Here is a 27,162-nt window from a genome sequence, read left to right as displayed (position 1 = left end):
TAAGGTGACATTTGACTTTGGAGCTGGGGATGTAGCTGGTGGTGAAGGGAAAAGATGCAGTGTGGATTTGTGCAGATGTCTAGCAAACGTGAACAAGGGCTGAGAAACGTTTGGCGACAGTGAGTGGATGGGGTGACAGTAGCATGGGCCACCTGGCAGCAAGGTGGTGACAGATGAGGCTAAAAGATGAGATGGGGTCAGAGTGTGTGATGCTAGAGATGAGGAAGAGGAGGTGGGGAAAGAAGGGCAGGGTCTCCACCATCTATTTATCCAGTGCTCGCATGTGCAGGTACCGGGCTAAGCTCTGTGGGCATGGTTACATCATCCAATGCTTGCGCCGCACCGGAATGGCAGATCAGCGACTCCCCTCTACACAGGACACTCCAAGTGTAGTGACTTGCTACAATTCAAGGTCACACAACCAGTGCCAGGACTACCATATTCCATAGCTAATGCCCTTAACCATCTTTCTGGGCAGCATTTCAGGAAGATCTCGCTGGTGGCAGTGAGGATGACAGGTCATACTGAAGACAGCTGAGGCAAGGACACCATAATGAGGTAACCAAAATCCCCCAGACGGGAATCCGTGAAGTGCCCTGCATTAATGCAGCTGTAATAGGGCTGGGTTCCAGGGAGAGGCCTAGGATAAAGGAGGCAGGACTCCTGTTGGCCACAATTGAATGAGCAGGTGAGGGTAAAGAAGAGGACGGAAGCAAGGGGCTAAATTCCCAAGGAGAAAGGGGAGTGGGAAAGACAATGAATTCACTAGGAAGGATGTTAATCTGAGATGCCTGCTGGTCATTTATGCAAATGTGGTCTGAAAACAGATGAGTATGTAACTCAGGAATGAAGGCAAGGCCAAAAAATTCCATTTGCAAGGTCTCGAGGTAAGAAGATAAGATCCTAGCCAGGGGAATCATGGTGAAATGCATTTAACATCTGCGGGGAAAAGAAGGGGGAAACATCTAGGTAGGCTGAGACCAATGACAAAACCTGGCAGAGGGCCCCCGGGGATGTGCCCCCCTTCCACCGCGGAGTCTAGGAGGAGAGCCACTCCAGCCAGGTGGGCAGTGATCCCTCGTGTCCAGTGCCACCAAAAGCCTGTCAGGATAAGGATGGTAGCTGAATTGGACCTCTATTTTTAAAAATATATATATTTTATTTATTTATTCATGAGAGACACACAGAGAAAGGCAGAGACACAGGCAGACGGAGAAGCAGGCTCCCTGCAGGGAGCGCGATATGGGACTGGATCCCAGGACCCCAGGATCATGCCCTGAGCCAAAGGCAGATGCTCAACCACTGAGCTACCCAGGTGCCCCTGAATTTGACCGTTAGAGAGCTATTTCCATAGTAGGAGACCAGGTGCCAGACTAGGGAGGAAGAAGAGGTGCTTGGAGCCAATGAAGATAAGCCTCCAGAGAAATCAGCTAAGGAGGAAAAAGAAAAAAAAAAAAAAGCTTTTCTTGAAGGGGTAGAAAGGAAGAGTTTTTGCTATGTGTTTGTTTTTGGTTTTGAAAACATCTGTGAGATTTGGGGGACTGAAATATGATTGTACATCAAAGAGAAGGAGTCTCTGGAAGGAAGGTGGAGGCAGAGCTAATGGTGATAATGGTGAATGAACCCAGCTCCTGGAGGCAGCAGGAGATTCCATCAGCAAGTGTCTAAGTACCTGCTGCGTGCAGGGTGCTGCGCTAGCCCTGGGTATCCAGAGATGAAGAGCTCCAGGTCCTGCAGGGAGATCAGACCATTCACATTCTGTCCAGGATGTGATGGTGCTGAATGCAGGAAGGGGCCCCTGGGGAGAAAGCCAAGGGGTGCCCCTAAGAGTTGACAGCTAAGCTGAGGATTTAAGGGTGGTCTGTGATGGGCTGGCTATGATGGGATTTCTAGGAAGAGGCAGTAGCACGCAGGAAAACACACAGGGGAGTAACTCACTGAAGGAACCACAAACAGAGAGCACAGCAGAGCAGACAAAGAAAACCAAAGTGGTGAGAGAGGAGGCTCAAGAGGGAGGGAGTGGCCAGATCATAAAAGGGCTCTGCCCAAGAGCTCAGGGAGCTCAGATTTGGCTTCGAAAGCGGGGCATCACAATGCCAGATTTCAGGTTGTACTACAAAGCTGTGGTCATCAAGACAGTGTGGTACTGGCACAAAAACAGACACATAGATCAGTGGAACAGAATAGAGAATCCAGAAGTGGACCCTGAACTTTATGGGCAACTAATATTCGATAAAGGAGGAAAGACTATCCATTGGAAGAAAGACAGTCTCTTCAATAAATGGTGCTGGGAAAATTGGACATCCACATGCAGAAGAATGAAACTAGACCACTCTCTTTCACCATACACAAAGATAAACTCAAAATGGATGAAAGATCTAAATGTGAGACAAGATTCCATCAAAATCCTAGAGAAGAACACAGGCAACACCCTTTTTGAACTCGGCCATAGTAACTTCTTGCAAGATACATCCACAAAGGCAAAAGAAACAAAAGCAAAAATGAACTATTGGGACTTCATCAAGATAAGAAGCTTTTGCACAGCAAAGGATACAGTCAACAAAACTCAAAGACAACCTACAGAATGGGAGAAGATATTTGCAAATGACATATCAGATAAAGGGCTAGTTTCCAAGATCTATAAAGAACTTATTAAACTCAACACCAAAGAAACAAACAATCCAATCATGAAATGGGCAAAAGACATGAACAGAAATCTCACAGAGGAAGACATAGACATGGCCAACATGCATATGAGAAAATGTTCTGCATCACTTGCCATCAGGGAAATACAAATCAAAACTACAATGAGATACCACCTCACACCAGTGAGAATGGGGAAAATTAACAAGGCAGGAAACAACAAATGTTGGAGAGGATGCGGAGAAAAGGGAACCCTCTTACACTGTTGGTGGGAATGTGAACTGGTGCAGCCACTCTGGAAAACTGTGTGGAGGTTCCTCAAACAGTTAAAAATATACCTGCCCTACGACCCAGCAATTGCACTGTTGGGGATTTACCCCAAAGATACAAATGCAATGAAACGCCAGGACACCTGCACCCCGATGTTTCTAGCAGCAATGGCCACGATAGCCAAACTGTGGAAGGAGCCTCGGTGTCCAACGAAAGATGAATGGATCAAGAAGATGTGGTTTATGTATACAATGGAATATTACTCAGCTATTAGAAATGACAAATACCCACCATTTGCTTCAACGTGGATGGAACTGGAGGGTATTATGCTGAGTGAAGTAAGTCAGTCGGAGAAGGACAAACATTATATGTTCTCATTCATTTGGGGAATATAAATAATAGTGAAAGGGAAAATAAGGGAAGGGAGAAGAAATGTGTGGGAAATATCAGAAAGGGAGACAGAACGTAAAGACTGCTAACTCTGGGAAACGAACTAGGGGTGGTAGAAGGGGAGGAGGGCGGGGGGTGGGAGTGAATGGGTGACGGGCACTGGGTGTTATTCTGTATGTTAGTAAATTGAACACCAATAAAAAAAAAAAAAAAAAAAAAAAGAAAGCGTCCCTGAAATACTTTAAGCAGGGAAGTGACGATATCGAGCATGCTTGGAAGGGAAATGCCTCAGACGACAGGAAGGACCACAGGAGACAGGATGAGGGTCTGAACCAAGCCCAGGAAGGTGGGAGGAGAAGGGACAAGTCCAAGAATTATGTCAGAAACAGACTCCGCCTGACAACTTGGGGGACTCGTTAGATTTGGAAAGGAACAGAGAGACCTCTCTAAGCTAAGAGGTAGGGAGATGAGAGTAAAGGAAAAAAGTCCAACCTGTTTATAGTAATCCACGTAGGTGATCTCAGTACCATCCTGCTTCTGAAAGGTGTGCGTGGGCTTCACCGACCAGTCAATGTCATCGATACGATAGGTTTTATTATTGTATCTGGGAAATGCAAGGGATCTTTAAACTCTTCTTCCAAATCATACAAGACAAAGTGGCTATTTCACTATAGTTATAATTCAAAGTATTAGACTCTAGAATTTCAGCAATGACAACAGTGATACAAGAGTAGTCTTTTTTTTTTTTTAAATGACCAGCTTTCATCTGAGAAGAACATTCAGTACACAGGAAAACCTCCATATTCCAACAAAACCAGTGAGAAAGTCATTAGACCATAATCTTTTCTCACTGAGGGACACTCTAACTTCAGGTAAATTATTCTTACATGTTTAAAGCCTGAAGCACTGCTCAAAACTTTCCCATGAGCTTCTGGTGTCATTCAGAGTTTTTGAGCTCCCAGATAGTTTTTCTGATAAAAAGCACCCCAAAGAAGGGGCGCCTGTGTGGTTCAGTCAGTTAAATGTCCAACTCTGATATCGCTCAGGTCATGATCTCAGGGGCCTGGGATAGAGCCCCACCCCAGGCTCTGCACTCACTGGGGAGTCAAGTCGGCTTGGAGATTCTCTCTCTCCATGTGCCTCTGCTCCTCCCCAGCTCTCTCACTTTCTCTCTCAAACAAATCTTTAAAAAAAAAAAAAAAGTAAGCAAGCATCCAAAGAAGGCTGATCAGCCATGCAATCTGAGTACCCCACATAATCTCCCATCCATCTTGGGCTGGCCCTTAGTGAAACAGCAAAGTAGGCTGGGTAAAATCATTCTAAGCTCTGTTTCCCCTGAGCACTGTGTGACCTGCAATATCCTCCCTTGCAGTCCCAGCCTCAGGACAGAAACCTCCTTGTCATATTGCTCCTGGGCTCATGGTGCTTTGCAAGGTTACTCTGGAAGAACGCGATAAGCTAATTCAAGACAATCAGGACAGGAGGATCAGAGGGTGACCTTCTCATCTCGGGTAGTACGGAATTTGCAAGTCCCACCTCCTTGCTGTATAACCCAGAGAAACAACTTTAAGTGGAAATTTCAAAACAGAATAGCAGAAGGCTAGCATGTCCCCTCAAGGAACTGTCTGTGGACTAGCAGCAGTACCTGGTGAGCTTTTTGGTACTCAGGAAGTAACGTAATCTGTGTTTAATTCAGTTCAATGTGCAATGAAGGCAAATTGTACCTAGATAAACCCAGGGACTGGAAGGTCTCAGTCTTAAAGACCTCATATTCTTACAGATAAGAGGAGCCATGGACCTAATATTCTCTCCTGTGATGTAAAAAAATGAAATAAAATGTCTATAAAGAGGCGGCTATGAGCAATGTGCTACCGGAACAGCACAGGGGAGGTAACTGAGTTAATTCTGACTGAGTGGACAGGTGAAGGCTTCAGAAAAGCAGTAAGATTTGAGCTGGACTTCATGGAAGTAGAAATTGAAAAGTCAAAATTTGAAGTGGAAAATCCAGGCAGAAACACTGAAGCTGACTATTGGGCATGGGGGGTAGGGCAGCAAGAGATAATGCAGGACCATGTCAGATGGTGGAGGGTATTCCCCCCTTCCTGCACCCCCTCTCCGCACCCCCCTGCCTCCGCAATGCCTCTCTAGGAAGCCTGAACCCCAGTCAATTGAGAAGGGCCAGGTCTAAACTAAACAGGTGAGTAAACTGATCTGAACCATGCTCAGGACAACACTCTGATGCTATTCTTGGTCCCAGAGAGCATGAAGAATTCATTCCCTAGGGAAAAGTTTTTGTTTTTTTTTTAAAGATTTTATTTATTCATTCATGAGAGACACGGAGAGAGAGGCAGAGACATAGGCAGGGGGAGAGCAGGCTCCTTGCCTGATGTGGGACTCGATCCTGAACCCGTGATCACACCCTGAGCCAAAGGCAGACGCTCAACTGCTGAACCACTCAGGAGTCCCTGGGAAAAGTATTTTAAATGCAGGCCTTTACCTTGTAAGGACAATAAGCCCAAGCAGCTGTTTTTCACACATCTGGGCAAAGCAGGACATGCCAGTTTGCTGGCAGATACCAGTCATGAATTCTAGAACCGTCTCATTCCGGAGTACTTTATAACTCACATCAGCAGTAAACTGGAGCCTGCTTTCAAACTGTGACACAGAAATAGCAAAACCAGGCCAAAGGGACAACCTAAAATAAATAAATATTTAATAGTAAATATTTTGAATGTCATATCATAAAATAATAATCATTGTTAAGTGCTGATTCTACATTCCAATTTTCTAGATTTTATGAAACAATTTTTCTTTACTCTGATTTCTTCCAGTTGCTGATTAAAACATTACTTATTTCTAGCTGGAGTGTCTTTAAACATATATTTATGATAAATATATTCCCACAGAGCAGCATTTCTCCACCTTGGCACTACGGACATTCTGGACCAGATCATTTTTTGTTAGGGGCTATCCTGTGCCTGGTAGGATGCTTGGCAACACTCCTGGCTTCTACCTGCTAGATGCCAGTAGCAGTCTCCAAGCTGAGATAACCAAAAGCCACATGCCCTGGAGGAGGGCAAAACTGCCCTTGGTTGAGAGTCACAGCTGTAGGATTGACAGGTTTATAGAGTGATCTATCCCAGCATGAAAACCTCCAGGTTCAGAAAAGCACACACTCGATGGTTCAGACAGTGTATAGACTTCCTGAGAGTAAGACATAATCTAAATGATATTGTGTGCAAACACACAAGGGAAACTGTAGCAGAGGCTACAGTCCCTTTCCACATTTAGGAATACCATGGACTAAAGTCTTGAATAAGAAAAACTTATGGAGAGGACATGAAAGAAAGGGCAAATTTTTCTTTTTATTATTTCAGTTTATTTTGTGGACTTCATTCACGGTGATGCTAAGCTAGCCTTTAGGGTGAGCATACACACTGGTGTCAACCAGCTCAGCACAACATTGGACCTGTAAGAACTTCTCATCCAGGTCAGGAGGTTAGTGACAAGGATGGATGGATGCTTTATATGCACCACTGTGACCCAATGACTTAACATATGGAAACCCCATCATTTCCCCCCTACCTGGCAGGAGGCTAAACAGCCTGCCCCCTGATTTTCTACTTTTTATGCACTCCTTCCTTTGTTTACATATCTGTCTTTGGAGTGCCAATTGCCTCTCTGTCTTTGGCTTGACCATGCATTATGGAGAACAAACAACCCATTTTGACACCACTGATCACTTTTCCTGAAGCATCTACTTCCCAGTTTAGAGTAGAAATTCTTCCCAGTTTAGTTTAGCTGACTTGTTTGGCCCTTACTTACCCAATATCATGGCTGTGCTAACTCCCTGTCAGCAGGAAAACAGAGTTTCAACTCTGTGGTATAACATAATGCCGCTTATTCTTCCATTGTTACTCGTCATACACAGAAAACTCAGTTTCAGAATTCCTTCTAGGATTTATGATAATGATCTAGCACTAATATAAGAAAACAGGCTGCTAGCTTCACACTGACATTCACCATTCTATAAAAAACTTGAAAATTTAAAAAATCCATTACTTTTCATAACATAGTCTCTCGTAGGAGGCATAAGGGTATAATATTGCATCATAAATTATGTTCTTCACATTATAATAATTTCAGGGTAACAGAAAATATAAAGAAACCTACTTGTGCTGGGGAATTTCCACGGGCTCAGAAGGCTTATAGAAGTTCCGTCCAATTTGGTACATGGCCAACTTTTTAAAGATCCTACAAATAAATATATTTTTAAATCTTTGATCAACATCAGTTAATAACAGTATAATTCTAAATTTTTACCCATGTTGAACATATTACAAAAATACGTAAAACTATATGGGGAGTTGTAGATTGACATGGGGAGGCTGTTTCTAATGAGGCTACTCAAGCTCCCCACGTAGCCTGGCTGCCTCTTCAGCAACTAACCCTGGTCACCTCTGGAACTGCACACATCACTGCTCTGAGTCTGCCCATTGCATGGGGGAAGTGTTGTAAGTCAAGAAATACAGGTTACAACTGCATGATTTTGGCTACCAAATGTCACTGAGCCTCCATATCTGATCATGTCGAATACATGATCTCAAGCTACTTAGCAAGACATCTGACTGGAATTAAAGAACTTATCTGTGGGGGAGAGGAGATTCCTTGTATATGCCCTACCCAGCAAACCCAACCTCCTCTGTCCTCCTCCTGTCCAGAGGCTGTTAATCAGCAAAGGGTTGGTGTCAAAGGTTTTTGAACATATCATCTTGCTGGTCCACATCAGTGGTGTGGAAAATACAGGTTTACAAGCCTTTGTATTCCCACCTGTCACCTGGGAAGAGAGCTAAAAAATGTGAATTACAAGCACCACTCTTCAATTCTCTTTACTAGGTCCACGGAGAAGCTAGGAAATCTGTATTTTATGGAGTTCTACCCAACAGCCCCTGAGCTGACACCGAGGCAAATGATCCCCACGTTAGTCTGAAGGATTCTGAAAAGTGTGATCACCACTTTTACCAGGGGTTCTGGTAAAAACCAGAACTTTACTTCTGGTTTTTACCAGAAGTTACTTACTTACTACCCAGGGGTTCATGCGGTGGGGTACGGAGAGTGGGGCCAGAGCAGAGAACAGCTGATGATGCCAGGAGAATAACAAATCTTTCGGCTTACTAACCCGGACATACCTGATTTTTCAGTCTGGGTGGAATGGTGGGAGAGGGTACAGAAAAAGAAGAGCAGGAAAAGACAGACCCGGCCCCTCACCTAACTCCAACCCCCGTCCCCCAACTCTTGCTATTGCTGAGACATTACAAATCTTGAGTTCTTTGTCCCAACCCAAAGAGCACTGGATGATGAGTCGGGAGCCAGTGAGAGGCTCTGTGGGACTGCATCACCGCACAACCACGTGAAAGCTGGCACGTGGCCCACAGGATGGTTGACAGTGGTCATACCCAGGCCTTGTACTGAAAGGCATCACTTGCCCCAATTAACACAACAGGGAAGGCACCTCACTTTTTGAAGATGATATTGAGGACCTGGATGCATATGGGGGAACTTGCTGGCAGCTCCATTATCAGAGTGATGGTCATCTTTACAGTCTCACCTTTTGAAGTTTCACTTGACAATTCTGTGACCTGGAAGGAGATGTACTTAATGTGCACTCTAGATTATCCTCAAATGTGAAGAATTAGATATGATACAGCCATCACAATTTAATATGCATTCACCAAACAAAACTGCAGGTGTTAGTATGTACTGATCTAATCACACGACACTCAGAGGGTTTTCCTGTCTTGCTAATCCAAGAAAAGCAACATCTCTCTCTCTTCTCTGACTTTGTAACAGAACATCAAAATCAGACTTGGAGTACAGAGACTTGATCCAAAAAGAAAGGGTTTCTTGACCTTTTTAGCTGAGGTGCGGGGGACAGGTCACAAATTGCTTTGAGAGTCGGATCAAAGTTATAGGCATTGTCCCAAGAAAACTTCACATACATACATACCACAATGACGTGCCCATTTTCAGGGGGTTCATAGACACCCAGAAGCCTATTAATGAACTGTCCAGCTCATCCTGGGTTCATGGATTCTGGAGGACAGCCTCTCAAAAGTTTATTCATAAAACAGAAAAGCAGGGGGATCCCTGGGTGGCGCAGCGGTTTGGCGCCTGCCTTTGGCCCAGGGTGCGATCCTGGAGACCCGGGATCGAATCCCACGTCGGGCTCCCGGTGCATGGAGCCTGCTTCTCCCTCTGCCTGTGTCCCTGCCTCTCTCTCTCTCTCTGTTGTGACTATCATAAATAAAAATTAAAAAAAAAAAAAAAAACAACAGAAAAGCAGAGGATGTTTAGCTCTGTTGGTTAAGCATCTGACTCTTCAATTTCAACTCAGTTCAAGATCCCAGGGTCCTGGGATGGGGCCCTGGGTCAGACTCCGTGCCCAGCGGGGTGCTGCTTGAGGATTCTCTCCCTCTTCTTCTGCCCCTCCCCCACTCACAGGCAGGGCAGGCTTGCTTTCTCTCAAATAAATAGATAAATCTTTTAAAAAACAGAAAAGGAGGGGACCCTGGGTGGCTCAGTGGTTTAGCGCCTGCCTTCGGCCCGGGGCATGATCCTGGAGTCTCGGGATCGAGTCCCACATCAGGCTCCCTGCATGGAGGCTGCTTCTCTCTCTGCCTGTGTCTCTGCCTCTCTCTTTCTGTCTCTCATGAATAAATAAAATCTTTAAAAAAATTTTTTTTAATTAAAGTAAAACCAGAAAAGGAGAGAAGAAGGAAGAAGGAAAGATAAGGAGACTTGCGAGAGGGGAAGTAAACATGGTGAAAGTGGGGAGAAATCAGTAGACATTAAAACAGGGAATCTGCTTTTATCAATTTTTGAAAGGTCTAGAGAAATTCGTATGTTTCTTATAACCTGGAACAATGTTCTAACAAGAGAATGAATGCATGAATAGGTTTCTATGCCAGCTGCCCAACAAAATTTGAAGCTTCTTAGACCAGATAGGACTTGGTACAGGCTTTTGGGATAAAAGAGTGATCCAATCAGACAATAAAAAATCAATGACCAAGAATTTTTCAAAATGGTAAAGAATCAGAAGAGGTCAGTTCGTTAGTAACTATTTATGTATTTTATTCCTCCTTTCTGTAAAGTGTAATTTTAGTCACTTTCAGGTTGAACTAAAAATGTAGGGCAGGAATGGCTCATTGCATGGAAAAAGAAACAGGTCCTTCCACAGGGGATGAAATATTTCACCAAGGTGACTTCTTATTCAAATTGTGAGATAGGAGAGTTGGATAGCTGTAGGAAAAGCTCATCAACACCCAGGAGAAGTCTAGCAGGCAAAAGAGGTGAGATGCTTTTACACTATTGTAGGTATTCAGGACAAAGGCTTAAGACAACAAAGGACATTGGGCTGAAGGGTTGGCATGAAGGTGGCAGCAGGTGATCCCCCCTCAGAATGCCATCCAGGAACTGCATTCCTAAGAGCCATCTAAGCCAAGTCACCTCCCTGCACCTCCCTCACCAAAGGGCCAACTCCTCTTGGGTTCTTGTGTCTGTTGCCCATCCCCCCCCATACACACCTCCTGGCCTTGGCTGCTAGCATCAGAGGGCACTTTAATTTCTCAGTCCGTCAGCTAATCATTTGGTCGGCAAGTCTTAGCACTCCTACGCCATCAATACCTTTAATCTATTTCAGCTGTTCCAGTTATTTACTACAGAGCCTACGAGGATATGACTGAGAATTGGACAAATCCTGGCGCTCTGCCTCTTGCAGCTTATGTGATACAGAGCAAGCCACTTCAAATCCTTAAGAACTTTCCCCACCTCTAAAATGGGAGCAAGTCTCAGATCAGTCGCAGTGTTGTGAAGATTAAATGGGGTAATTCACTGATCTTATCCTTATCCATAGCACATGCACCCAGGAAGGTTAAATAAATAGCACTTTGTTCCTTGGTCCAAGCCCTTTTGACATCCTGCCCAGATGATTCCAGTGGCGCTTTATTAATCTTCTCACTGTCTCCTGTCAACCATTCAACAGGATGTGATCAGAGTAACTGTAATCTAACACAACTCTCATGGAAACACTCTCTCGAGGCTTCACTGGCCTGTGGAAGACAGTCCCTATTCCTTGGCAGGACATTTAAGATTCTTCCTACCTTTGGAGACACAAGTTCCATTCTTTCCTGGCTAAATATGAATAATCAGAAGTTTCTAAAATATGCCCTTCGCCTTCTATCACTGTGCCTTTGCTTCTTCCCATCCTCCCATCTAGGAATCTCCTTTACCCCCAACATCCCCTCATTGACCCAAACCCTACCCACAGGACCAGTATTGCTCACACTGAAGTATCCTGCCAGGCAAGATCTTTCCTTTCATCAAACTCTGTATGAAGACCGTGGACATCTAAGTCTCCAGAGGTGATGAGAGGATTAAGTGAGATACACGCAAAGAGCCTGGCAGATTACTCAAGAAATGTAATCTTGTACTGTATTTATTTATAAAGAAACTTGCACCATATTTAGTTGTAAATAACTTTGGTACTAACGTTGAAATGTTTTGCCAGGAACCTTGTTTTATCTGTCCTTATTACCTCTATGATGGTAGCACCCTGGCAGTCACAGACTAGGCTCTTTACAAGTGCAGAATGAATGTGTAAGAGTGGCAACTAGATGTGACCAGTGAGAGCAGGTTGTGGCCATAGATACACAGACAGGGTGAACTGCACTATGCAGGAGTGCAATGAATGCATTAGTGGAGAGGCTTTCTCAACAAAAATAAGTATCCTACAAAGTGTGTAGAGGATGGATGGGAATGCAGAATTAAGCCTGAGTCAATATTAAGACCAGAATAAAAAGATGAGCATAGTAACACGTTTGATAGGACACTATTTCTTTATACTATTCCTATTTCACTGTCACTAGGCCATATGTCAACGAAGTATAAGGACAATATTCTTTTGTCAAAACCTAGTATCACCTGGGAAATAAAGTCAACAGGACTGATTTGTCTCACTAGGTGTTTACAATCTCTTTACTCACCTGCCTCTTCATTAGATTACATCTCTAAGGTGCATACTACATGCTCATTTTGAATGAGAAACAAGTAATATTAACTTATTCTGAACATCTGTAGAGTAAAATTTCTCCATTTTGGTTAGGTACAATTGAAGTAAGCTGGACCACTCAAAGGGGGTATATAATATTAACATATTTAATTTACTGTTACTGCAAATTTGTCTACAAAAACAAGATGACCTTTAACGATAGCAATACATCTGAAATGTATCATTTAAGTGTGAGAGGCACGATATTAGCATGTTATCGATGTTTGGTCATAGGACACTACTGAAGGATCAATAAGGAATCATGATGAATTAATTAAAATTCTAAATTTACAGATCCAGATTTTCAAAGCCCCTAAATTTAAGTCTATGGTATAATTTTTAAATTCCATATCCAGAGAAACTAATCACTCAAGCAGCTCCGATAAATCTCAGGCTCTCATAAAAAGATAAAGGTCCCAAGAGTGCTCAGAAATTCATTTCTTGAGGAAATTCACAGAGATTTATATGGAGTTTGAAATTTAAATTTATGCCTTGGTATCACCCTGTCCAAAATGTTGAACTAAAGGATTAAGCTTTCTTGGGGATAGAAGCATGAAGTTTTAATTCAACGTTCTATTTTAATTTTTTATAAAGAAACTGGTTCTTTTTTCCCTGTAGGAATTTTAATACTGCCTTAGAACAAAGCATATGATAAAAACATCAATAACAGTATCTTTATTTTAGGACTGAAAATGTTGAAGATACAAAAACATGGATAAAAAGAAGATGAATCATGCCACTGCCATATTCAATGATCATGCCATTAAAAAATATCCTTAAAATTGATATTAATAATTCGTATTTAATATGATGAAAGAAGTGACAGGTTTTGTTTTGTTTTTTTTTAAAGTGACAGGTTTTGAATCAGAGATTGATATAAAGTTATTTGGACAGACAGGTGCTACTGTGCAGGAGTAAAAAAAAAAAAAATGTAGAGCAAATTTAAAGCTCTGAAGCCTTAGGCTAAATGGTGCTTCTTAAAGTCTTGCCTATTTTCAGAAAAGTTTAAAAAAGATGTCTAATTCAAGGACACTTTGCCTAAAAAAAAGTAGTAGTTGAAAAAAAAGCAGTGTTTGTATTACAGTTCTTATTTTTAAAATGTCACATCATCAGCTTTTTAATTAAGAAATCAATTACTAATGAAGTCTTAATTAGGAAGTCTTTTTGCTCTCAGGCATGGGAACAGGAAAGAGTACAGGCATGAGTGAGACACTCATTCCAATTGTTATGACAATCACCTAACCTCTTAAATATACATGGATGAGTATAAGCATATGCATGTGTGTGCAGGTATAAAAATTAGCCATACTGTACCTTGTCTTCCAGTTTTTGTGAGAGAAAAAGGATGGTGCCATCAAATGCTTTTGCTTTGTTGGAAAACTCTGCATGACTATACAGCAAAGCAATTCTTAGCCTTCTAGATTCTAATTCTGGTACATATGCCACATGATATTGGTATAGCTGCCAGTTCTGGGGCAAATCTAAACTAAACAGATTTGTGACCAGTTTCACAGGCACTCCACTGGAACCTGAAGAAGACAAATAAAAAAACACTTTTTAACCAAAATAAAATCACCCCATTTTAATATTAACCATATCATTTAAAATTTTTATTTGCCTATGCATAGTTGTTGCTGTAAAGCAAGGAGTCTTGTTTAGTGACACAAAACAAGCTCTAATAACCTATAGCCTGATAACCTTATGGAGTCCTACAAACATACATTTAGGAATTAAAAAGGGATCATGTGTCAAGCAGGCCTCATAAGAACATAAGAGAAGGGATGCCTGGGCAGCTCAGAGGTTGAGCGTCTGCCTTCAGCACAGGGCGGGATACTGGGGTCCTGGGATGGAGTCCTGCATTGGGCTCCCTGAGAGGAGCCTGCTTCTCCCTCTGCCTATGTCCCTGTGTCTCTCCTGAATAATAATAATAATAATAATAATAATAATAAAAAGAACATAAGAGAAGACACTGACATTCTTGTCCTTCGGAGAAGAGAAGCATCAGAATTCAACTACCATAGGACTCTTTCCAGAGCCTGCCTTTCAGTTCTGAGTGGCACCGGGGTGGCTCAGTTGGTTAAGCACCTACCTTCAGCTCAAGTCATGATCCCAGAATCCTGGGATTGAGTCATGCTTCAGGCTGCCTGCTCAGTGGGGAGCCTGCTTCTCCCTCTCACTCTGCCCCTGCTCCTGTGCTTGCTCATTCTCTCTCAAATAAATAAATAAAATCTTAAAATTTAAAAAAAATCGGCTCAATTAATATTTTCACATGCTGCTCTGAAATTATGCTGCTCTTAGATTACAAAAACCCTGTCCAGTTCTTACTATGAGCACCAGCCCCCAGCCCCTTGGAAATCCAAATAATCTAAAGTTAACCATACATCTGAAAATTCTGAAAAGTTCAATCAGGGAACAAGGAAAGCCCTCAGAGATTGACAGGAGAACAGGGAGAGAGAAAGAAATTATATGCCTTTCATGTATGAAAACACAAAGTCTCTGGGCTTCTGTGTTCTACAGATAATAGGGAGGCCCTGTATGCTTCCAGAAACTCCATCCTCTACAGAATTTTTTATTCACCTCTTCAAAGTCAGACAAATTCAGAGATGGCCTTAATATAGTTATTCAGTCCTCAAGATGGCATAAGCTCCCTCCAGGACAGAATCTAGGAGAGCACAAAGGAGCTACTTCTGACTTCCTCTTGTAGGGAATCATCCAGTGTTTGTCTTATAAAAAGGAATTCTATTAAATGGGCACTATTTTGCTTCCTTTCATGGAGGAAGTGGAAACATGATCCTCCAAGGTGGTCAAAAGAAAAAGAGCATCGTATGTGTCAGTACTTCCTCTGCTCCTACGTGTGGTAGACATCTGTTAGGACTAAGGAATTCCTGTGCTATTTTAATTCAAGGAAAGCTTTCTTTTGTTCTCCTGTATACTGGGAAATGGCAACACATTTCAGCTGCTCATATTCATGGATAAAGAGGAGTCAACCTAGAATGTCAGAGCTGGCAAGACCCTTGGAAATCATCTACACCAGTGTTTGTAAACTGTAATCATGACCTATTAGTGCGGAAGATATGAAAATATATGAGACGACCCATCATGTTTTATGAAATGACTAGAATGAAACAGAATGGACCAGAGAGCCTGGCACATAGTAAGGGCAAGCACTGTTCCATGAAACTTTATTTCAATTTTTTGTTAATGCGTGTATGGTAGATAACAACGCATCTGGGTTTTTTTGTTTGTTTGTTTGGTTTGGTTTTTGTTTGTTTTGCAGTGTTGTAAAAAGTTTGAAGAAAACTGATCTGCATCAGGGAGTCTTTCTTGACTTTTGGGAGGGTGTCACAAAGCCTTTCAAGAATCTAATGAAAATGCATATGCCCGTAATTCTGGGTGCAATTTCAGGGGTGACTCGGGAAACCATGTTAAAAATTCCAAAAACAGATTACATCTTCCTTTTTATAGCTTAAGTCCAGAGACATTATTATTTCCCATATAGGAAAAGTGTTAGAAAAGAGACAGAGCATCTCTTTTAACCCCTACCCCCAAGGATAAGGAGAAAATCTTTTCAACAAGTGAAATGTCTGGGGGAAATATTATTTCTACTAATAAAAGAGAGAGTTAAGGCTAAAACAACTGGTGTCTAGATAGTGCCCTGAACATAACAGATGCTCAATAAATATCTTTTAAGTCAATAAATAAACTTGTTTATTTTAGATCTAGAAATTAGAATTCCTTAAGCACGATTTGTCAACACTAAAAAAGTAAGTAATATGAAAATGAGGTACCTCTTTTGCAATCTCTCACATGGGCCAATTTCTCTCTGGTACAGATACCCAGATCCATGACGTCTCGTCTGATTTTCCCACCTCTTTCAATGAAAGTACATCCAGCATCACCAGAAGATATACCATCTTCACCTAAAATACGAAGAGAATCCCATAATATCTCATATTTCATTCTAGTGATACTGTTTACAACTACTATATCAAAACTGCATCTAAAACCAAGGCTCAGATTTAAAAAAAAAAAAGATTTATTATTTATCCATGAGAAACACACAGAGAGGCAGAAACATAGACAGAGTGGGAAGCTCTCCCTGCAGAGAGCCTGATGTGGGTGGGACTCCATCCCGGGACCCCAGGATCACGACCTGAGCTGGAGGCAGATGCTCAACCACTAAGCCACCCAGGTGCTCCCAAAGCTCAGATTTTTGTGGGTTTAATTAAAACTGGCCCCCAATGCTGAAAACAATCGTGACTATACAGAAGTCTTCAGCCTAACAACTGAAAATTGTAAAGGAAGCACCGTATGTTTTGTTAGAAATAACAAACCATGAGTTAATTAAACCTCATACTATTTAGGTCTAGTCTGATTCTCCTCTTGGCTAAGGAGAAAAAGCCCCACTCCACACTCATTTATGGAGGGTAGTTCTCCCTCTATCAGCTCTGGCATAACACCCTAAAGACTCACAAACTAAGACTGTCCACATCAACTTCTTCACAGATTGGGGCTGAACCTCTTACCTCTCTCAATCATAAGAAGAAAAACAGGGATCCCTGGGTGCTGCAGCGGTTTAGTGCCTGCCTTTGGCCCAGGGTGTGATCCTGGAGACCCTGGATCGAGTCCCACATTGGGCTCCTGGTGCATGGAGCCTGCTTCTCCCTCTGCCTGTGTCTCTGCCTCTCTTTCTCTCTGTGACTATCATAAATAAAAATTAAAAAAAAAAAAAGAAGAAAAACACCCAAAACACTGCTATCAGTTTTTTACTAGATCATTTCTTTGACAATGAAAGATAGCATTTCACCTTGGGGCATGTTATTTATTGTTAGGTTCTGGCAAATATGAAATTAAAATATATTTCCAAATGAACATTTTCTGCTTAAACAAGCATAGAGATGTTGGATTTCTGGATACAACTTTGGCACTTCGAAGATAATGTGAAAATAAATAAATAAAAGTAAAGAATATTACTGCGAAGCAAGTGTAGTAGTAATATTATTACGAGTAATCGTATGACCAATCTCTAGGACTCTGACTTGACCTCTGTCTTTTGAAACAACCACTGCAATTCCCTCAAATGACACCATCACTTGTTCAAAACTGCTGCTCATACCCTTTATGTGGAGTCTGAGTCTTCCAGGAAAATCACATTTAATTTTTTAAATGTTTAAAAATTATTCTTACTAGATTATCCATATCATTCACTGCTCTTGGTTTCAAAAGATGTTAGGTAGTTTCTAAAAAATCAATCTTCCATAAGATGGTAGTTCCGAGGGGTGCCTGGGTGGCTCAGTTGGCTAAGGGTCTGCTTTTAACTCAGGTCATGATCTCTTGGTCCTGGGATAGAGCCCTGTGTCAGGCCCCAGGTTGGGCTCCCCGATCAGCAGGGAATCTGCTTCTTCCTCTCCTTCTGCCCTTTCCCCCTGCTTGTGTGCGTGCATGCTCTCTCTCTCTCTCTCTCACTGGCTCTCTCTCAAATAAAATCTTTAAAAAAGAAAAAAAAATGTTTAAAAAAGATGGTAACTGCCAAGGGTTAGAGGGAAGAGGAAATGGGGAGTTACTGTCTAGTGAGTATAGGGTTTCAGTTTTGTAAGACAAAAAAAGTCCTAGACATGATGGTAGTGATGGTTGAACAACAATGTGAATGTCCTTAATGCCAGTAGAGTGTACAATTGAAAATGGTTAAGATGGTAAATTTTACATTATGTATATTTTACTATAATTAAAAAAAAAATCAATCCCCAACCATTACTAGTTATAAGAATGTGCAGCAGACGTAGAAAAAAAGTCCTAAGAGAAGCTGGAACAGGATTTGAATGGTAGCAGTAGTGCTGGACCTGATGCATGGCCCCTAAGAACAGGTCTTCTGAAGGACCACATATACTCCTGTGAGCTCAGATCACAGAGGGTACTTGAGTAGAGCTAAAAGAACCCCAGTGGAGAATAAGAGCCAAGCAGTTGATGGTGGAGAAAGTGATGATCCAGAGAGTCTGGGAGAACCTAAGTGCTTAGAGGTTATATGTTTATTAGCAATCAATCATTTAACATCATAGCGCAAGGGAGATGCCTAACAGGTTTCAGCAGTGGTTATGGGGTAAACTCTACATTGAAGATCTAACCCCTGATATCTCAGAATATAACTACTTGGAGATGAGATCTTTAATAAGGTAACTAAGCTAAAATGATGTCATTTGCATGAGCCCCTAATCCAATATGACTGTGTCCTTATAAGAAGAGATGACGTCACAAGTACGGAGGGAAGACCATGGGAAGACACGGAAAGAAGGCAGTGATCTACAAGCCATGGAGAGAGGCCTCAGAAGAAACCAACTCTTGACACCTTGATCTTGGACCTCCAGCCTTCAGGAGGCTTCATGAAACACCACATTTCTATTGTTTACGCCACCTAGTCTATGATACTTTGTCATGGCAGCCTAGCAAACTAGGGTACGGGGCATGCCAACCCACACCATGATAGCAGCTACTTGCAGTAGCATGTTGATAAATATCCTGAGTCCAAATGTGGACTTGCAGTGAAAAGAGCTACCACCAGAAGGTGATGTCTGCCATGGGTGGGGAAAAAGAAGAGAGCAGTGGGAGCTGGTGTGTACCAGGTTCCTACCATCCCTGCAGGGCAGTGGCATTGACACTCCTATGTCATAAAGAATTTTTTAATATTTTTCAAAATTATTCAGTGAACAGAAAAAATCAGAAGACTGTAATCCTATTGCCTGTAGCCCAACTGCCAGGCAGTAGCAGGAAATTCAGTGGCAGACTGTGTTTGGGAATCCCAAAGAAACAACAAACACAGGTGATCCTCTGAGAAAAGGTATATGGGATGCTCTAGAAGTGACTCTGTTGCTATAAAGCAGCTGCTGTGAAGCTTAGCAGTCACTCCTGCACCGTTCAGATAGGACAGAAGTGAATGGAGCAGACCGACTTGCACTTACGTTGCTGGGAAACCCTGCTTGTTCCCACGAAGCCACTGGAAGAGGATGCTTCCTTGTCACCAGTATCAACAGATGTAGGCTAAAAGGGGGAGAAAAACACCTTGGTCAGATTTAAGATGTTAAATCATAACCCAAAAGGATAATACAAAATAAAAACTGTGTCATGTCCTAAGTCATCAGATTACCATGAGCTAACAATGTTAACAGACAAAATGCTTTAAGAGATGATGAGAAGAGATTGCCCATTCTAGAAAAAAAGGATATGGACCTGCTATAGTTTTTCCCCCTTCTCAAACTTTAATGCTGACCATGAACCAGATACAGTTATTACACCTGGAGGCGTAAAGAGGTAGAGCTGTGAGTCTCACATCCAGAGAGCTCAGAGGAAGGCAGTAGCCGTACACATGAACACAGACTTCATACTCCCACCGCCTCCAGACGGGGGCCTCCAGTGTGAACACATCTGTAGCAAGAAAATGCATTGAGCGCAGAGGACCTGGGTCACCAGCTCAGGTAATAACTCTCCTGAATAAATGAGTCCAAAAATTAGTTCACAAAATAGGCCAAATGAACCATTAATATTTTGTTTTCACAGTATCTAGCTCTTGTTCAGGAAGTAGTTTATATTGGCCTGCTAAAAAATGCATGAAGTCAAGAGAAAACCATGGCATGAAATTAAAGGCACAATGACAACAGCCTCTTCACTTGAGCACTTTTGGTCTAAGCTCCAAACGCTGATAGGTAGGAGTAGCATCGCTCAAACGCTGCAGATTGGCCAGCCAGTTTAATCTAGTTGCCTAAGTCTAGCCAGGGGCCCTGCCCACGGTGGTGGGTCCAGAAACAGCGGCGGGGAGCGCCGGGGCGGCTCAGCGGCGTCCGCCTTCTGCTCGGGTGTGATCCGGGATCTCGGACCGAGTCCACGAGTCCACGCCGGGCTCCCTCGGCCTGCGTCTCGGCCTCTCTCTCTCTCTGTGTCTCTCATGAATAAATAAATAAAATCTTTAAAAAAAAAAAAGGCAAAAGAAATAGCAGGGGAATCGAAACCACCTGCGTGTGAGATTACTTATTTCCTGTATAAATCAGTGCGACAAACCGCATTAAGCCACGTGCCCTGCGACGGTCCCACTGAAGGTACAGGGGTCCTGAGCAGGAGACCTGCCCCGGGCCGGAGCGACGCCCCCGCCTCCCCGCGCTCGGAGAAGCCCCCACGGGGAGAGCCCCGGAGTGGAGCGGGAGGACCGGCGAGGACGGCGGGGGCAGACGGAGACGTGAGTCCTACACACCGAGGGCGCGGCCGAGGGGCGCCCCACCTCCGTGGCGCCGGGGCCCGGGGCCCTGCCTCTCGCCCTGGCGCGGGCGCGGCCGCTCATGTTCCCCGCGGGCCACGGCAGAGGCGGCGCGGGTGTCGGCGCCCCCAGACCCTGGGTCCGCGCGGCGGGGGGGCGCGCACCGCCCCCGACCCGCCCCCGACCCGCCCCCACCCCGCGGCGGCCGGCGGCACGTGACCGGGGCGGGGCCCAGGCTCCCCCGAGCTCCGCCCCTTCGGCGTCCTCCGCCTCTGGCTCCCGCCCGTCTTCGGTGCGAAGGTGGCGTAGCTGGAGGGCCCGGGCGCCCGCCCCATGCCCGACGGCCGCAGGGCCTTGCGCTCTGCGAATTGTCTGTTCCCATCCGCTGCCGGCTTATCAGGAGCTTCGTGCTGCTGCTGCTGGTCTTCGGATCACACATTTAGGAGGAAGAACGGAGACCAGGTGCCACGGGGCTGTGCATCAGCCTCACACGGAGGGCTTTTTTTTTTTTTTAAGATTTATTTTTATTTATTTATGATAGAGAGAGAGAGAGAGAGAGAGGCAGAGACACAGGAGGAGGGAGAAGCAGGCTCCATGCAGGGAGCCCGACGCGGGACTCGATCCCGGGACCCCAGGATCGCGCCCTGGGCTGAAGGCAGGCGCGAAACCGCTGCGCCACCAGGGATCCCCCTCACACGGAGGGCTTGATGAGTAAGTGATCCCTGAGCTCTGTTCCCAACGTTCTAAGACAGCAGATTTGGGAAGAGACCTGAGTATTTTGTAATGAACTCACAAGCATGAGGCCCCTGGGTGGCTCAGCAGGTTAACCACCCGCCTTCAGCTCAGGTCTTGATCTGGGGGGCCTGGGATCAAGCCCTGCCCTGAGCTCCCTGCTCAGTAGGGAGCCTGCTTCTCCCTCACTCTCTGCCGCTCCCCCTGCTTGTGCTCTCTCGCTCTCTCAAATAAATAAACAAAATCTTAAAAAACAACAACAACAACAAAAAGCCACAAGCAATTTTGGCACTCAACCAGATCAGGAACCATTAAAGTCAGTGATCAGAGAACCCTCAGGGTGGGGAAGGGACTTAAGTCCACATTTAAATTTTTTTTTTTTTTTTTCTTCCTGGGAAGGAAAAGTCAAGACATATGCTACGGGACATGCACGTTTTCTCTATTGTGTAGGAGAGCCAGGTAGAAGATTTAGGAAGTAATTATCAGCTCAACTTAAAATCTGAGTTGCTAAGAGAGTGGATCTTAAATGTACTCGCCACAAAAAAAGAAATGGTAATTACGTAACTTGCAGGTGTGAGCTAACACTGGATTGGTAATCATTTTGCAATATATAAGTATCAAATCAATAGGTTGTACATCTTAAACTTGTACAATGTTATATGTCAACTATATCTCAATAAAGCTGAAAAAAAAAATCTCTGAATCCTGGCTGAGACTATTCTCGTACATGAATTTCTTTTCACTTCTTGGTGTGAACAATCAATTCCAAATTGTTCCAATTGAAACACATAGGTAGATAGATACAGAGATATTTATTTATATTTATTACATGTATACATACATACACATGCCTTGTTTTATTTCAGGGAACACTATAGAAGAGACTTGCAGCCACACAACCAGGAACAGAATCCAAAATCCCACCCTGTGTGGTCCCACATAGAAACCACTGCCCCTGCTGCTGAGCAGCTGAGCACAAATGCCATTGTCCACAACACTCACTCCAGTGACGCAGGACACTGGATCTTGGGGTGCAGATTGCTGTCTCTGCTGCTCCTGGCAACTGAATGACACTTTGCAATTCATACCATCTGTGCCAAATGCATTCTGCACTGTCCCAGCCAGTCACCACGTCCTGAGTTAGAGGCTGGCATGTGGTCACCTGAGTGCTGGAACCTCATGCTCTGTCAGATTGCAGGAATGTTTGGCAAAGTGAGTTTTCTTCTCTTACAGAGGGGAATGGGGTCTGCCTCCTACCAAGACTCTGTAAGTGTGAAATTCTAATGTGGGAACATTGTACAGGTGGAGCTTGGAGCAAAGGATAGAAAAAAAAAAAAAAAAGAATGGTAAATTTTAATTTTTGGAGCAATGATCTGAGATCTTGAACTTGATCTGGTACATTGTAGACACTTGGGTTTGGTTGGATGAATGAGTAACTAATAAATGACATCTTTCAACTTATTCCTTTGATAGTCTATTATGGGGTCCCCCTTTTGTCTACTCACGTTTATACTCAAAAATAAGTGGAGTGGCAAATAAGTTGAACGATGAAATGATTATTCAGCATCTCCTTGCCATTGTTTGTTCCTAGGATTAAAAAAAAAAAAAAAACAAGATCTATAAGATTTCAGAGGATCTATCTATACACTGATATTTTACATTAACTTTTATATTTCTGTTTATGTGCACATATTTCTGGGGAGAGTATCCATAACATTCATGAGTTTTTATGTGGCCCAGCCAAAGTCTAAAAAACCGTCCTAATTTAGAGACTGTACTACTCAATCTCTGGTCCATGAAGATCCACTGACATAATAAAAATTCTCATCTTTTTTTACTAGTTACTTTTTTTACTAGTTACTAGTTACTAGACTAATTACTAGTCTGGGACAAGATAAGGTAGAGGTTTAGTCATTTACACTCAGTTTCAATTCCTGTCTATATCTTGAAAACAAATAGTTGACAAACCAGCACTGGCTTACAGAAGATACAAAGTAACACCAATTTAGGTGGACTTCTATTCCAGGACCTGTCCTGGTGCCAAAGAGCAGGAGTGGAAAAAATAGTTAATGGGATTCCATGTTCAGTAACATAGTAGACCAGATTTTTAAGTTGCCTCTTCCACTAAAAACAATTGATAAGATATTAAAAAAAAATCTAAAAGTATAGTACAACAATCAAGAGAATAATCATTTAGTCCAAAAATATAAATGTGGACAATAATCAAGAGAGATAATTTGGTTTTATCCTTAGGACATTTGCCAAATCTGTAAAAATCTTAGCTTTCGTTTTCTCAGGCTCATGAGTTGTAAGAGACAGGAAATGATGACTAGAGCCTCATGTGGGAAGCATATGAGATATCTTCTCCCTGAAAATCTGAGAAAGCAAGATTCATCCCCAGAGTAAGGGTGAAACAAAACAAAATCTGCTCTATCCTCTAATACAAGAGTTTTCTAAGGAAATTTGCATTTGGGATAGCAGTAAAAGGAGCAAACAACTCTTTGGGGGAATTTACAATCATGAGATAACCCTTCTGTGATTTGTAGTCTAAATTTGCTTCACCATTTGGCCCAAAATAACCTCAAGCCATGATTTCATTTTATAGTGGGCCTGGATTTTTGATGACCCAAAAATTGGAAGAAAGAAACAAAAATCTCTAGAGAAATCTATTTCACCTAGGTGTTAAAGAATGTACACAAATAATTTCATAAGAAAAAAGAGCAACTTATAGCAAGAGATGAATAAGTACAAATGGGAAAAAAAAGCTATGAGAATCAGTAGAAAGAATACATAGTAAAAAGTTAACAAAAATTCAGTATTAAAGTCATGAGACACAGAGAATAGCACCACAATAAAAAATTTATATAGATACATAATATAAATATATATTATATATGATAAAAGGAAAAAAATTTAAAATTACAAATGCCCTGCAGAAAAATGACAAAAGAACTACTTAGAGGGCAGCCCAGGTGGCTCAGCGCTTAGCGCCGCCTTCAGCCCAGGGTGTGATCCTGGAGATGCGGGATGGGGTCCCATGTCGGGCTCCCTGCATGGAGCCTGCTTCTCCCTCTGCCTGTGTCTCTGTCTCTCTCTCTGTGTCTCTCATGAATTAAAACAAAACAAAACAAAACAAAAAAACTACTTAGAAAATAACTCAGAAACATAGTGAAAAATCATTTAATAACTTAAAAATTAGAGTAGAAAACACCCATTTGGGGATCCCTGGGTGCCTCAGTGGTGTAGTGCTGCCTTCGGTCCAGGGCATGATCCTGGAGTCCCGGGATGGAGTCCCATGTCGGGCTCCCTGCATGGAGCCTGCTTCTCTCTCTGCCTGTGTCTCTGCTTCTCTCTCCCTCTCTCTGTGTATAAGTAAATAAAAAATCTTAAAAAAAAACAAAAAACACCCACTTAATGAAAAGGAGTCAGTAAAAGAGGAAGGACAGTACATGAGAAACAAAGAAAACGGCTTCATAAATCCAACTGTATCAGTATTCACATTAAATGTAGATGGATTAAACAAGTCAATCAAAGTACAGATTGTTAGACTGAAAACCGTACAAGACAAGATCCAACTATGCTATCTATAGCAGACACACTTGAGATTTAATTAAAAATAGATTAAAATTAAAAGGATGAGATATATATACCAGGCAAACAGCAACTGTAAGAAAGCTGGAGTGGACCAAGGAGACTTTTTAAAAAATATGTGTAGAGATAACAGGGATATTCTATAATGATAAAAGGGCTAATCCATCAGAAAAATAAAACAATTATAAACATATATACACCTAATAACAAGTACCAAATACATGACAACAAAACTGACAGAAATAGAGAAATAGACAGTACAATAATGATGGTTGGAGACTTCAGTATATCACTTTCAATAATGGATAAGACAACTATGCAGAAGATCAACAATAACAAAAGAGAAGACTTGAACAATGCTATGAACCAACAGAATAAACTTACAGACATTTACAGAACACTTCATCCAAGAATATACATTCTTCTCAAATGCATATGGAACATTCTTCAGGATAAACCACTGCTAGGCCACAGACCTCTATAAATTTAAAAAGATAGAATAATACAAAATATGAATTAGAAAGTGGCGCTGAATTAGAAATTTATCAATAATTGAAAGAAATTTTAGAAACTCACAAATGTGCAGAAATTAAACAATGCACTTCTATATAATCGGGATCAAAGAAGATACCAAAAGGAAATAGAAAATACTTTGAGATTAATGAAAATGAAAACACAACATGTCAAAATTTATGGGATGTTATTAAAGCTGTTGTGAGAAGGAAATTTATAATTGTTATGTATACATTAAAAAAAAGAAGCGTCTCAAAACAATTACCTAAACTTCCACCTTATGTCAAAGAAATAAATAGAAGAAACTACACCTCAAGTAAGCAGAAAGAAGGAAAAAGTAAAGATTAGAGAGGAAATAAAGATAATATACAAGCAATACCTGAAATTAACTAAATCAAATTCAGTCCTTTGAAAGAGCAACAAAACTAACAAATCTTCACCTAGACTCACACACACAAAAAAAAGAAAAGAAAAAAGAAAGAAAAGAAAAGAAAAGAAAAAGAAAAAAGAAAGAAAGAAAAGGGAAGGAAAGAAAAAGAAAGAATCAGTAATAAAAGAGGACGTTATGACTGACCATACAGAAATAAAGAGACTTATAAAAGAGTACTATGAACAATTATATGCAAAGAAATTAGATCACTTAGATAAAATAGACAAATTCATAGAAAGATGAAGCACTAAAGCTGATTCAAGGAGAAATAGGCAATATGAATATATCTGTAAAATTTAAAAGATTGAATCAATCAGTAATCAAAAGCTACCCTCCCCTTCTCCCCCCAAAAACCTAGAACCAAATGGTTTCACTGGTAAATTCTACCAAATATTTAAAGAAGAATTAATAATGATTATTTACAAACACTTCCATAAAGAAGAGGAAGGAACATTGCCCAACTCATTCTATGAGGTTAGCATTAATCAGACACGAAAACCAGACAAAGATCACAAGTATGGAAAAGCCAATATCTGACCATAGACACAGAAATCCTCAACAAAGAACGCCTGGGTGGCTCTGCAGTTGAGCATCTGCCTTCAGCTCAGGGTGTGATCCCGGGGTCTGGGGACTGAGTCCTGCATCAGGCTCTCCGTGAGGAGCCTGCTTCTCCCTCTGCCTGTGTCTCTGCTTCTCTCTGTGTGTGTCTCATGAGTAAATAAAATCTTAAAAAAAAAAGGAATAAATCTTCAACAAAATATAGCAAATTACATCCAGCAACATATGAAAAGAAATATACACATGACTAAGTAGAATTTATTCCAGGAATGTAAAGTTGGTTTAACATCCCCTCAAAATCAATTAATGTAATACACCATATTAATAAAAAAGAAAAACCCATGTCTACCTCAACAGATGGAAAAAATAGCATTTATTAAAATCTGACATCCCGGGCAACTGGGTGGTCAAAAGCCTCTGCCTTTGGCTCAGGTCACAATCCCAGGGTCCTGGGACTGAGTCTCAAGTCATCCAGCTCCCTGCTTGGTGGTAAGCCTACTTCTCCCTCTCCCTCTGCCTGCTTATGGTTTCTCTCAATCTGTAAATAAATAAATAAAATCTTAAAAAAAAAAATCTGACACTCCTTTATAACAAAAAGCACTCAGCAAACTAGCAATACATGGAAATCTTCTCAATCTGATTAAGAGCATTTATGAAAATCTAGCAAACATCATACTTAATGGTGAAAAC

General features: G+C 42.1%; 1 protein-coding gene across 2 annotated transcripts in view; it reads right to left on the bottom strand.

Moving 5' to 3' along the window:
• Positions 1–26,567, bottom strand: part of PIWIL4 (piwi like RNA-mediated gene silencing 4) — a 53,734-nt gene extending 27,167 nt beyond the window's left edge. Inside the window, exons 1-10 of one of the 2 annotated variants that reach the window (XM_077867476.1) lie at positions 26,453–26,567; positions 25,356–25,449; positions 22,886–22,967; positions 19,363–19,441; positions 16,198–16,329; positions 13,724–13,938; positions 8,821–8,942; positions 7,477–7,557; positions 5,801–5,998; positions 3,796–3,907 (exon numbers count right to left, since the gene is read on the bottom strand). In XM_077867476.1, coding sequence (XP_077723602.1) covers positions 3,796–3,907; positions 5,801–5,998; positions 7,477–7,557; positions 8,821–8,942; positions 13,724–13,938; positions 16,198–16,255 — 786 coding nt within the window. In that variant the 5' untranslated portion in view covers positions 16,256–16,329; positions 19,363–19,441; positions 22,886–22,967; positions 25,356–25,449; positions 26,453–26,567. Of the gene's footprint in view, positions 1–3,795; positions 3,908–5,800; positions 5,999–7,476; positions 7,558–8,820; positions 8,943–13,723; positions 13,939–16,197; positions 16,330–19,362; positions 19,442–20,645; positions 20,787–22,885; positions 22,968–25,355; positions 25,450–26,452 lie in introns of those variants that run through there. The other variant, XM_077867475.1, reaches the window with a different exon arrangement.
• Positions 26,568–27,162: the final 595 nt, after the last annotated feature.

The sequence above is a fragment of the Canis aureus genome, chromosome 23 (assembly GCF_053574225.1).
Source record: "Canis aureus isolate CA01 chromosome 23, VMU_Caureus_v.1.0, whole genome shotgun sequence".
Lineage (NCBI taxonomy): Eukaryota > Metazoa > Chordata > Mammalia > Carnivora > Canidae > Canis > Canis aureus.
The sequence above is the reverse complement of the archived record's forward strand: the minus strand, read 5'-3'. Positions and strand labels throughout refer to the sequence as shown.